The sequence below is a fragment of the Carassius auratus genome, chromosome 42 (assembly GCF_003368295.1).
Source record: "Carassius auratus strain Wakin chromosome 42, ASM336829v1, whole genome shotgun sequence".
Lineage (NCBI taxonomy): Eukaryota > Metazoa > Chordata > Actinopteri > Cypriniformes > Cyprinidae > Carassius > Carassius auratus.
In genome coordinates, this window is record NC_039284.1 from 17,267,261 (window position 1) to 17,279,830 (window position 12,570).

The 12,570-nt window shown below is 33.7% G+C and overlaps 2 protein-coding genes across 3 annotated transcripts in view; one reads left to right on the forward strand and one right to left on the reverse strand.

Annotated features, from left to right (window-relative positions):
* Positions 1-12,570, forward strand: part of LOC113060912 (neuronal PAS domain-containing protein 3-like) — a 783,891-nt gene that overhangs the window by 137,812 nt on the left and 633,509 nt on the right. The window lies entirely within an intron of this gene.
* Positions 571-7,831, reverse strand: LOC113060925 (thioredoxin-related transmembrane protein 1-like). The gene is made up of 8 exons (XM_026230192.1): positions 7,643-7,831; positions 7,079-7,194; positions 5,788-5,833; positions 5,502-5,630; positions 5,342-5,387; positions 4,043-4,144; positions 3,524-3,584; positions 571-2,393 (listed from the first exon to the last, which is right to left on the reverse strand). The coding sequence occupies exons 1-8, from the start codon at positions 7,822-7,824 to the stop codon at positions 2,152-2,154; spliced, it is 924 nt and encodes a 307-aa protein (XP_026085977.1). The 5' UTR covers positions 7,825-7,831; the 3' UTR covers positions 571-2,151.

Genomic DNA, 12,570 nt, shown 5'->3' on the forward strand with positions numbered 1-12,570 from the left:
AATTTGTATAGCTGTTTTCAACATTGGTTTATGTCTTCACCTACTGGTTCCTGAAATCACCTTGAGAGCTGTTATCGATAAATGAATTGATTTTTGAGAATCTCCTGGACATGCCTGGACCCCCCATAAGACTTGATTCAATTCGAGCAAGGCATAAGACAGATTTATGCAATCACCTGCACGAAAATCGGCAGATCAAACCTATACCTTGATTCAAGTGCAATGTGATTATAAGGATTTGATTGTGCTTTATTGTACACTTTATGACTCGTTTTCTTTATTTATTTTTGTATATATTTACATAAATATATTTATGTATTTATTGCTGAAATGCAGATTTTTTTTTTTTTTTTTGAGAAAACAGCTCTTTAAAAAATATGTTTTATCATTAAAGAGGCAGATAGCTAAAGTGTAATAAAACGAACACTTAAAAGCATATTTTGGATGTTTTCTTTCCACTATTCTGAAAAATGTCAAAACAGCCAAAAATCAAAAAAATTACCAGTGCATGAAAAAATAATTTTGCTTGTTGTGCTTTTAAAAGCTGACACGACAAACTAAAACCCAAAATGCTTGATATCAAACTGTTTAATGAACACAAACCCAACAGTTGTGAACAGCTTACACAATTTTAACAATATAACAATCTCTCACACAATACAATGACAATAGATGTTCAGCATATGATAAAGGACACAGAAACATTGAACAGATGTGCTGGTGTGTTTCCGTGCTGGTAAATCACTAACATTTATTTGCTACACAGAATTTAAACAGTCTGTCCAGAGTATAAAAATGAAAGGCAATTTTTAAAGACTGCACCGATTTTAATACCAAAGACGTTGTCAAAGTTAATCTTGCAATTTATGAATTAAATTTGCAATTACAGGGAATACATAACAAATCTACACTGTACAAAACAACATTTTCATATCATTGAGAAATATTTATCCTGAGACCTGGTAGGCAAAACATCTGTCTGATAATACGCTGTGTTTATGGAACTATGATTATGGACAGTTTGTGCAATTCAATACTATATGCATCGTGTGTGTGAAAGCTATAGTGCAAAAAATACTCCTTTCCTTCTGGAAACGGTCAGGACTGAGTTGTGGCGCAAGAATGTGAAACATGAACAAACAAGGAAGCGTTTATCATTACAGCAAATTAAGGAATTGTGGTAAAACAACCGTGTAATGCATGCATCTCATTAAACCTGTTAAGAGCATGGCTTTTATATTTCACAACAAAATAATAAGAAGTTTTAATAGGTTTTGCATTGCAACATTTTCATGACAATTAAGCACATTTCTTAAAAATTGTAATATTGTAACACACCAGTACCTTTTTTTTTAGTTCTGCAATTTTCGGTTATTTATATTACTCGAACACAATATTTGTGTACTGCATTACAGTATAAAAAAGTCAAGTCAAAAATAACAATTACACAATTAATAAAAAAGTGAAGAAAAAAAAGATACATATTTTAATATTTAAATGCATTAATCACACCACTGTGTAGAGTTTGCAATAATTATGATTTTTTAAAAATATTTTTGAAAGAAGACTCTTCTGCTCACCAAGCCAGCATTTATTTGATTAAAGATACACTAAAAGTAGTAATAGTGAAAAATTATTAATATTTAATAATCGCTTTTTTTTAAATCGCTTTTTTTCTATATGAATATCTTTTAAAAGTAATGTATTCCTGTGATGCTGTATGTGCTTAATCAGCATCAACAATGTCAAAATGTAAAAAAAAAAGAATAACCACTATTAATTATACATTAACAGGTTGCACTTTTCTTCTGATTTTAAAGTGAAATAAGAGCCTTTTTTAGATATCCATCCTAATACACTGTAAACATGGTACTTTTGCAACCTCAGCATTAAATTATTCTATTTATGTTCATTCATATTTTTGGCATTTATAGAAAATATGAAACTGTCAATGTTTGGTATCTTTCAGCAATTAATTTAAGCAACTATTTTTAAAAACTAAACCGCAGGTAAAACGCGAGGAAAGCACTGAATGGGCAAACCACGTTCTGCATGTATGAAATCAGCAGAAATCAGCTGATAGCTGGCGTTGCTTTGCATATCTTACAGATATGGCAGATTCCTCTTGTTTTGGTGGCAACTGCAGTGACTTTATGTTCCATCAGTAGTGTTCTTCTCCAGTGGTTTGCGTTTCCTCACTGAACTCTCTGCTGCCCCCTCTGGCGGAGGCTGGTCACTGCCAGCGGTGGCTCCATCGCTCATCGCTCCTTCCTCTTCGGTCGACTCGTCACCAGACACTCGCTCGCTCTCATTGTCCAGGTCAGATGCGTGTTTCTCCTCCGTCAGGATGTCCTCCACCTCTTCCTCTGAGACTTCCTCCTTCACAATCACAACTGCGCAGACAGAGATTTAAATGATTCATTATATTAGGGAAGGTTCAATAACATCTCAAAGGTGTATCGACCAAGTAAAGTTGACCTGGGTAGAGTTATTAAACTACTCAAGTAAACTGTTATTAAAAAGTGAAACTGAAAATAAATCTGAAATAAAATGAAATATAGAAAAAAAATCAACACTTCAGATTTTTATTTAATTACCGTCATGTTCTAAACCACGCTCAAAATAAAAAGTTTAAAAATGTAGACAAACAAAATAACAAACTTTAAAAAAAAAATCTAATGGAAAAGGGAAATATAACATTAAAAATAATTTTAAATATTAATAAACTATTATAGTATCTCAATGATACAAAATAACACTGAAACTGGGCGTTAAATATTCACAATATATTTGGAATGATTTCACTTAAGTTTTAAAATATAAGCAACAAAATATTTTTAAATAATATTTATTTTTAAACAATAAAAACTATGTGTTTGAATGATGCATCTCTGAAAAATGATTTCTTGGTTTCCAGTATAAATATCTAAACATTATTAAATCTAGAAACATTAACTTGAGAATCGAAAGGACTAAGTCTTGAATTAAGTGAACATTTTCATGTTTTTCAGAAAACAAGACTTCATATCTTATGTCATTTTACCTAATACCTAACTAAAAGTATCGTGATTTTTTTTTTTTAAATGTAGCTATTTATACTGGAAAATGGTAAATGTACAGAAAATCTGTGAAAATCTGTGTACTATATAAAATGAACAAATAGTAACATTTTATAATTAGATATAATTTGTTAACATTGTCAGCATTTTTTTTTCAAATCACTTATAAAACTTATTTATTGCAACATTTATATTTAATTAAAAACAAAAGTTAACAGTAACTGATCTGAGCTGACATGAACTAATGAAGAACAGTTATATTTTAATTAACAAAAGTATTGTCAATAAATACATGTTTTAACTAATGTTAATTGATGTGAACTTATCGTAGATTCATACCACAAATGGTGTGCAATATGCACTTTTTAAACCGCATTATGCTACAATGAGATATTAAAAAGTCAAATTAAACCATTTAAACATAATTAGTGCAGGGTAAATGATAAGTGTGATTCGAATCTCACCTGTTTTTTCTCTGCGCTTGGGTCTGGACGGCCAAATGCAGTCAGCGATCAAAACCAGCATCTAATTGAGATATATTTACCATTAGACCGAGTAATAATCCCAAAACCAGCAGCTGAAGTTCACTTTTGAAAGTTTGATCCACTACATGCGAGAACCACCCACTGTATCCTCAAAAAGAGCCGCAGAATCGAGCAGTGTTACACAACTCACCGTTGTATAATGCAGGAACTTCTTTTTCAACATTTATTATGTAATTCCTTTTGGTGCAAGCCATCATGTATCAGTACAGTATGTGCGATCTGCTTCATAGGGCTCTCACATCAGATGAAGTCAAGTGCACTTTGTTGCTTCCCTTTTGGTAAATGTTCTTTTTAGATCTGTAGCACGGATGCTCCGTCCGCAGGAATATAAATGCATGAGGTACTTTCATGCAAAGACTAAAGCATTTAACTTTAGGTTTGAAGCATGAATAATACATAAACCCATCTAAACTCTGAAAATGATGTTTTTAAACTCACCAGGCCGAGCATCAGTCCCATAAAGAGCGTAATGATGGCAAAAATCACATAAGAGCCCCAGGAAGGGATACCGAGAGTATTCGTCAGGTACGTGTGGATTTGCTGTGTTGAATGGACAGAACAGAGAAGTATTTAAAACAAATGGCAAGATTAAATTCAGACTTGACAGGTTTCTTCATTTGGTGAACGAATGCATGAATTACCCAAAAGAACGAAAGAGCGTCAGTAACACATTACATTAGAAAATAGAAGAGTTATAAATGCTTTTGCAGTATTTTTCTTTATCAACTTATGTTGTTAGCTAATGTTGACAAACAGAACGCAATTTTAAAGTGTTATCAAATTGCTCTATGAATAAAGTGTATAGCTTTAAACATGGTAATTATAGAAAAGTTGACCCAAAAATGAAAATTTATCACATCAAAATCCAGCCACATATCTGTTTAGAGCGGTTTAAACGCAGTGCAGATTTCTCTCCCGATTCAACCAGATGATTTTTCACTGGAGGAAATGTTATTATGGACTTAAGCAATGGTTTGAAGTTAAAAAGATCTTCACGATGGATTTATTGAGCTTTTGTCTTCTCCAGATGTTAACTGATTGACTGGAGTGCTGTGGATTATTGTGATGTTTTTATCAGCTGTTTGGACTCTCATTCTGACGGCACCCATTCACTGCAGAGCAAGTGATGCAATGCTACATTTCTCCAAATCCAAATCTCCAAATTTTCATTTTTGAGTCATCTATACTTTTTTTATTTAAAGCTGCAGTCGGTAACTTTTGACGCTCTAGCGGTTAATAAACAGAACTGCGTGCCTCTTGCGGAAGAACATCGTAGCCGGAACTACTTCTCTCTGTTTATGTCTATGAAGAATCACAAAGGTACTGGGTTACTCCGCCGCGGTACCCCCGAAGCAATCTAAAATAGTCCGAATATAAACACTTATTATAGGTGCACCCTAGTGATTCAGGACAAGCTGAAAACACGGTTTGGAAAATGGATTCATGGTGTACTCGCTTATTATATACATTTTTCTACATTTTGAACACAAACAAAGTTACGGACCGCAGCTCTGATTGGTTGTTTTCTTACCGGGAGCGACGGAGTTTCTGCAAATGGCAATAGGACACTGGGAGGAGCCAGAGGAGCTTGATTTTTACACAGATTATCTGTCTCATATTCTACTGTCAGGACATAATGACAGGTTTAACAAATATGTAAAAAATATATATTTACAGAAGTTACCTACTGCAGCTTTAAGACAATACTACAGAAAAAAATTGCTTAATATTTCTTACTCTGATCCACACGGAGAGACGAAAGAGATTAGCCATTCCTGACATTCTGTAAATGAATAAATGCAATTATATATCAAATGTATTCAATTCGAACAACTCATTTTATGCGAGGCAAACACATCAGCACTTTTTTTTTCCAGACAGAAAAGGTTGTATTTACAGAAGAGAGGATGGAGACCTCCATCCTGGCACCGGCTCAACCATTTCCCACTTCTTCTGCACAACATACGCCTGGATATCCTCAATAGTCCGTGATGAAACATATTTGCGGAAATTGCCATCTTTAGCACTGTGGATGAGATGTGTTTTTTTTTTGTTTTTTTTTGGTATTAAAATTTAAATGTGTGGCATTTTTAATAAATAAAAAAAAAACCTAAAATAAAAATGTTAGTCCATTTTTGTTATAACCCCTGAGGGGATATAAATTCAGTCATCTGAGGACTTACTGAAATATAGTCGGCAGTGTTGTAACCAGAAACCTCCCACTCAGACCTGCAGAACAAAAGAAGAGAGGACGGATATATTGATGCAGAAATGCAGATATAAGAGCGAGCACATCCTATACTGGCCAAAGAAATCCCTTCGGCATGGGAAGGCGGTGAATGGTCTATAGCAGCACAGTAATAAGAGTAAACCATGACAGTTTTCTGACAGTAAGAGGCGTTTTCTCGCCACCTGAGACTTCCACAGAAACGTACAGGAGAGACGTCATTCAAACCTCGCTGCAGGTGGAAGCACAAAACAACAGACTCCATTTCCACTGCATCATTAGCCGCTTAAATGCAATCTTTGCTTGCATTTGAAATGCAATTAGTGTTCAAAGGGAATCATCTAAACGGCTCTGGATACAATGGCTTTCATCTGCTTGTGATGTCACTCGCTGATAATAACTGCAGTAAGAATTCAAATTAGTGATCTGTTAAAGTGGGCTCCTTTAAAGTCCCACTGTAGTTCATTTGAGCCACATGACTAAACTTAAAGGGACTCTGTGTGCAAACAATCCAGCAGTGTTCAATGTAAATGCCAGACGCACTGCTGTAGATCAGGCCAGACGCAAACAAGGCCTTCACACTGATGATCGTATCATACGCATAGATTTCTTTTTAACGGCTTTGAATGTGGCTCATCCTGTTTTATGTAACTGTTGCACAATGTCAAGATGTTTTCGCACTGATGTCAGACTAATTGTACCCATCAAGTTCCAAATAAAATAAAAAATTAAAATCCAAAAGTTTCCAAGTATTTAAATATAAAACTGTATTCCAAATAATCCAAGTATTTTATTCACTTTATAAAACAAGATCCATGTATTAACATTGTTATTTAAAATGTAATATACAAACCAATAAAAAAATAACTATATTGTAATATTTTGTGGTATGAAAAATATTAATGATGATACTTATTAAGAACATATATACACATTTTCACACACACATATATACACACATACATTAAATACAATAAGTAATTGTAGTTTAAGTAGTAATAATAACAACAATAACATTTTTGTATTATATTTTAATTATATTTCATTAAGTATGTGTGTGTGTGTGTGTGTGTGTGTGTGTGTGTGTGTGTGTGTGTGTATACTGTACATATACACACACACACCTACAAATATATATATATATATAGAGAGAGAGAGAGGTGGAGAGATATACCTTTAAAGACATTAAATGATTCACATTTTAATTTCAAAACAGCATCATATACAGGAAGAAGCAATGGTCAAACCTGGTTGTTGTGTAACGTCAACCCTGCCCACTGATATTCCCAGACTTTCACTTTGTCTTCCAAGGCTCTCCCAGTCTGTTTGTAAATGTTGGCAGGCCGGACACCACGGAGCATAACTGATAAAACACATGAAACAGATCGATTCATTTACATGCGAGCATAAATGCTGCATATCGTATGTGAATGTGGGTGTAACCCTAATGATGTGATCATGTCCACTATAGGCCACTATTTACACAATAACATACATCATATATGTGCATATAGATTATTATTGCATACCATGACGATCTGAAACGATTTGCATGCATTTATATATACTAAAAAAGAGATTTACAATCACTTCCGGTGAGAACTCGGCACACTCGTCACTGCACAACATTCTTTGTTATTGTTTTTATTTAGACACACTGTTACAGTATAAATTGCTACATTGTCGCAGCGCGCGGCTGATCAAGCATCATCGAATCCCAGCGCTATTAATCTGACCATTCACATTTGAATCCTGCAGTGTATGGATCAGATCAGATCTAACACACACATCCACACACACACCGTACTCACAATTTGATCATCCATTCGCCGTGCAGGATGAGCGTCCAGTTCGCGTCGGCCACCGTCTGCACATTACTGGCGTCCGTCTGAGCGACGACTCGAGCCGCAAGCATCAGGAACACAGCACAGATCCAGCAGGAGCTTCTGCTGTGTTTCAGTCCCGCCATATTGCTGCTGCTGCAGGAGCACATGATTCAACACAAGCAGGAAATACAGCGGTGGCGCTTAAAGCTGAACTCGACAGATGTGAATACAGCACTTCTGCAGTTACACACACTGAATACTGCACACGTTATACTGGTGGCTTAATTTCATTTTACACACAATACATAAAAAAAAGAAAATGCTTGTGTGTGTTAAACATTTTCAATAAATTTTGTAAATATATACAAAATAATGAACATTATAATGAAAATAATGAATTCAATATAATGAATAATGAACATTACTATGTGTCTATTTTTATTTTATAACATATATTAAAATACATGTCGATGTTTATTTTATATATATATATATATATATATATATATATATATATATATATATATATATATATATATATATATGTATGTATTTTTTTATATATATAAAAAAAACGTATTGCTATTACTGTGTGTATAGAAACAACAACACAATAATATATATACATACACATGCATACATACATACAGGAAATACAATAAGTAATTGTAGTATTAGTAGTAATTAACAAAATGAATTTTAGTAATATATTTGTTGTATCATATTTTAATTATATTTATTAATTATGGTTGTGTGTTTGTGTGTATTTATATATATATATGAGCCGCACCAACAACGGAATGAGCACTTTAGCAATAATGACAACAAACTGTTTAGAAAAAAAGGGTTCATTGGGGTTCTGTAAAGAACCATAGGGTTCTTTACTCAACTCCAAAGAACCTTTCATGCTAAAAGGTTCTATAATGACAAGAAAGACCCCTTGGCAACAAAGGGTTCATATCTTGAATTTTGTGATCATTCTCATGCATTCATAAATGCATTGAATACACCGAATAATGCAGTGAAAGAACACACTCAAAATGCACACGCGCACTAGTATGACTTCATCGTGTAACTTTGCATTAGCCTAGATGCATGCACTTTTTAGGTAGGCTACGATTTGTTTAGTTTTTTGAATATACTTGATACTGTTAAACAGGCACATCATTTAAAACAAAAATACGAGTTCACATTTTCACACCCTAAACAAGCGTTGGAAATCGTAATTATAAACTGGCTGCTAAATTAGTAAAAAAATGCCTATCCATACACTGCTATGATTCGCGAACCCCAAACTACTCCAAATGATTCGCGATCCCGCTCCAACTCCCAACTGGATTCAGATGACTCAAATGATTCGCGATCCCGCTACGAAACTCCCGAACTTATTCAAATGATCGCGATCCCCCAAATTGACTCAAATGATTCGCGGATCCCGCTACGAACTCGTCCGAACTTATTCAAATGATTCGCGATCCCCAAATTGACTCAAATGATTCGCGATCCCGCTACGAACTCCCGAACTGATTCAAATGATTCGCGATCCCCAAATTGACTCAAATGATTCGCGATCCCGCTCCAAACTCCCGAACTGACTCAAATGATTCGGCGATCCCGCTCCAACTCCCAAATGGATTCAGATGACTCAAGTGATTCGCGATCCCGCTACGAACTCCCGAACTTATTCAAATGATTGCGAATCCCCAAATTGACTCAAATGATTCGCGTTCCCGCTACGAACTCCCGAACTGATTCAAATGATTCGCGATCCCCAAATTGACTCAAATGATTCGCGATCCCGCTCCAAACTCCCGAACTGACTCAAATGATTCGCGATCCCGCTCCAACTCCCAAACTGGATTCAGATGACTCAAGTGATTCGCGATCCCGCTATGAACTCCCGAACTTATTCAAATGATTCGCGATCCCCAAATTGACTCAAATGATTCGCGATCCCCGCTACGAACTCCCGAACTGATTCAAATGATTCGCGATCCCCAAACTGACTCAAATGATTCGCGATCCCCGCTCCGAACTCCCGAACTGACTCAAATGATTTGCGATCCCAATACACATAATGCTATAAAAGTGTGCACATCGAGAGAAATAAACAGCAGATGTTCATGTTAACAACTTCTTTAACTTGAGCAAAACGCCTGCTAATACACATACATTTGTTATAAAGTAAAATAAAATGAAAACATGAATGTTTTAAATGCTACTGAATAAAAATAAACGATCCAATCAAAAGTCTCTGCTCATATGACAGGACCTGGATCAGTGAGCTGCGTCTCGGGCCGATGACGTCACTTCCATGGAGGCATTGTTGCTCCCGTCCATTGACTCCGCCCCCGCGTCAAAACAGTGCCACAAAGAGAGACGTGCAGAAAAGTGAAGCGCAAAGGAAATGGTATTTCTAGCTCAAAATAGACTGACACGCAAAATAAAAGCAGCGTTGCAAATAAATAAATAGATATGACCATGGAAAATATGTATTGCAAAATAATTGCTTTTCCGGTCGCTTTTCATTTGGTTTTTGCAGTTTTTAATTTGTGTTTGCAAAAAGCAAATGTATTTTCCCTCAATACTTTAAATAAAATATTTTACATTTGTTTTTGTTTTTTTATTGTTTTTGTATATTTAAACAAGGTAATCTTTCTGATTTATTAAAACAAAAAGTCACATACATGGATTTTTTCTGTTCCTAAAGCCCCCGGATCTCCACTCACCCTAGAACCACCCCTGGCAATAATAAACGGTTCAACAAATTTTGGTTGATGTTAATGTCTTTAAAGACAACCAGACTCTCTGACCACACACTTAAAGTGGATGATATCTGGAGGATACTCGCATCGCTCCAGCTGTCGACAGAACTCTGTACACTTAGACACAAACTGGGGACCCCTGTCAGAAACCACATTCACCAGGTGGCCATGAATACGGAAAACTAACGTAGTTGACGAGTGCCTGAAAGTTTGAAAGATCAAACAGCATTACTAAATACTCAAATGCATGCTACCAACTTGACACAGCACCGACACACAACTGAGAGGGCTCCCACACCATACAGTATATTGTATATATATATATATATATATATATAATATATATATATATATATAATATATATATATATATATATATATATAATATTATTATTATTATTATTGTCCAAAAAATTATATAGAATATAATTTAATAAATTTGTATGTGTAAATAGATATATTTTAAAACTTATAATTAAATGTATATTTAAATTAAAAAAACTAAAATAAATTCAATTCAATAAAAATAATAAAAAATAAAATACATTTTAAATATAAAACACATATACAGCTTTATTATATTTTAATTGTTTTATTATAAATAAAAATATATATATATATATATATATATATATATATATATATATATATATATATATATTTTAATATATGATATAGATACATTTTGATATTACATATTATTACAACTGTGTGTATATAGAAGTCTTTAAAAAAAAAAAAAAAAAAACAGTAGTCTCTGGAAGAACCGTCTATTTTAGGGTTTGTTATCTAATCTGTCCCACACATTTGAATTTAATTGTAGATTTTATGAAGGTTATTTCCATTATTTCTCATATACGTGTGCTCTGTTCAGGAACAGTCTTACATAACACATTACAGTATAACTCACAAAAACCTGCCAGCTTCATAAATAACACATAACAAGGATGAGCAGATCAGGTTTTGTCCTAATCGAAGATCATTTTGATATTTTGCTAAATAACACTTGATCACACTCTGACACTTACAGATCGATATATAACAGCCAAAATTAAAACAAAATAATAATGGAAATAAAAATAGCTGTTTTTCTTTCTTGTGGGTTTCCCAGAAGTGGAACTGAAACTAAATGTGTGAATGTGGCTTATGATCTTATTGCTATCTTCCAATATTAGCATAGTTCTAATTATCATCACTGGTCTGAATTAATATGGGAGGCCTAACTAAAAGATTCATGAACTAAACATAAATTACATTTCATTTTCTAAAAGCTAATTAGGCATGCTCTATCGTTTTGCATTAGATAAATAAACTCATAGATAGTTTGTACGAGATGAAAGATGAGGGAAGATAATATATGAGATGCACGTTTGCATTCAGGGCTGAACTGTAAAGGATTTAGATTCTCAGATGTGGAGAGAAAAAGAAACTCTGAAGTGAGACATGCCAGTGCTGTCTTTGTCAGTCAATATTAGTGCATTAGTGTTTTAATGATCACCTTCTGCCTGAATTGGTCAATACTGGAAGCAGATTATATCAGGGATTATTTTGTCCAGTTTGTTCAGTGTGCTTCTTTCTGCGCCGGTTACACAGTTTCAGCTTTCCTTCTGTGTATTTTAATGTTTCGATGTCTGTTTGCGCATAAAGCATGAAACATATTCTAGATTTGAGCTGTATTATGATTACATTAAAAAATTTAAATGTTGTCAATAACAATAGATATGTTATTGCTCTAGCTTTCAATCACAGTAATGGCAATGATATTGTCCGATGTATACATACTTATTTTAAAAGTTTATTTCAAGTTTTTTAAAATTTAGCAAAAAAACAAAAACAAACCCTGAATGCTAATAAATGTTTTTTTTTTCATTCTTTATAAATGTATTTAAAAAATATATATTTCTTGTAATTTCCTTCTGCAGCATATTGTTATTGTTCATATAAAATGTCACTTGTCATTTATTTTATTTGTAATTTAACAAAGTTTTTTGCTGTTTCCCCCACATTTTAGTCACATAACAATAAGTTAATAAAAGGTAACAGACACTTAATTGTCATAAAAAATTGTCACAAAAAATAAAAAATGTAATGACAATAAAATAGTCTTTTTTTGCTTTCTTTAAGTATTTGTAATATATATATATATAT

Excerpts from the sequence above, each read along its gene's own strand:
- LOC113060925 (XM_026230192.1), bottom strand. The coding sequence starts at position 7,824 with ATGTGCTCCTGCAGCAGCAGCAATATGGCGGGACTGAAACACAGCAGA. Across the intron at positions 7,195-7,642 it reads GGCGAATGGATGATCAAATT|TTATGCTCCGTGGTGTCCGG; the intron begins GTGAGTACGGTG and ends GTGTTTTATCAG. Across the intron at positions 5,834-7,078 it reads TGACGTTACACAACAACCAG|GTCTGAGTGGGAGGTTTCTG; the intron begins GTTTGACCATTG and ends TTTGTTCTGCAG.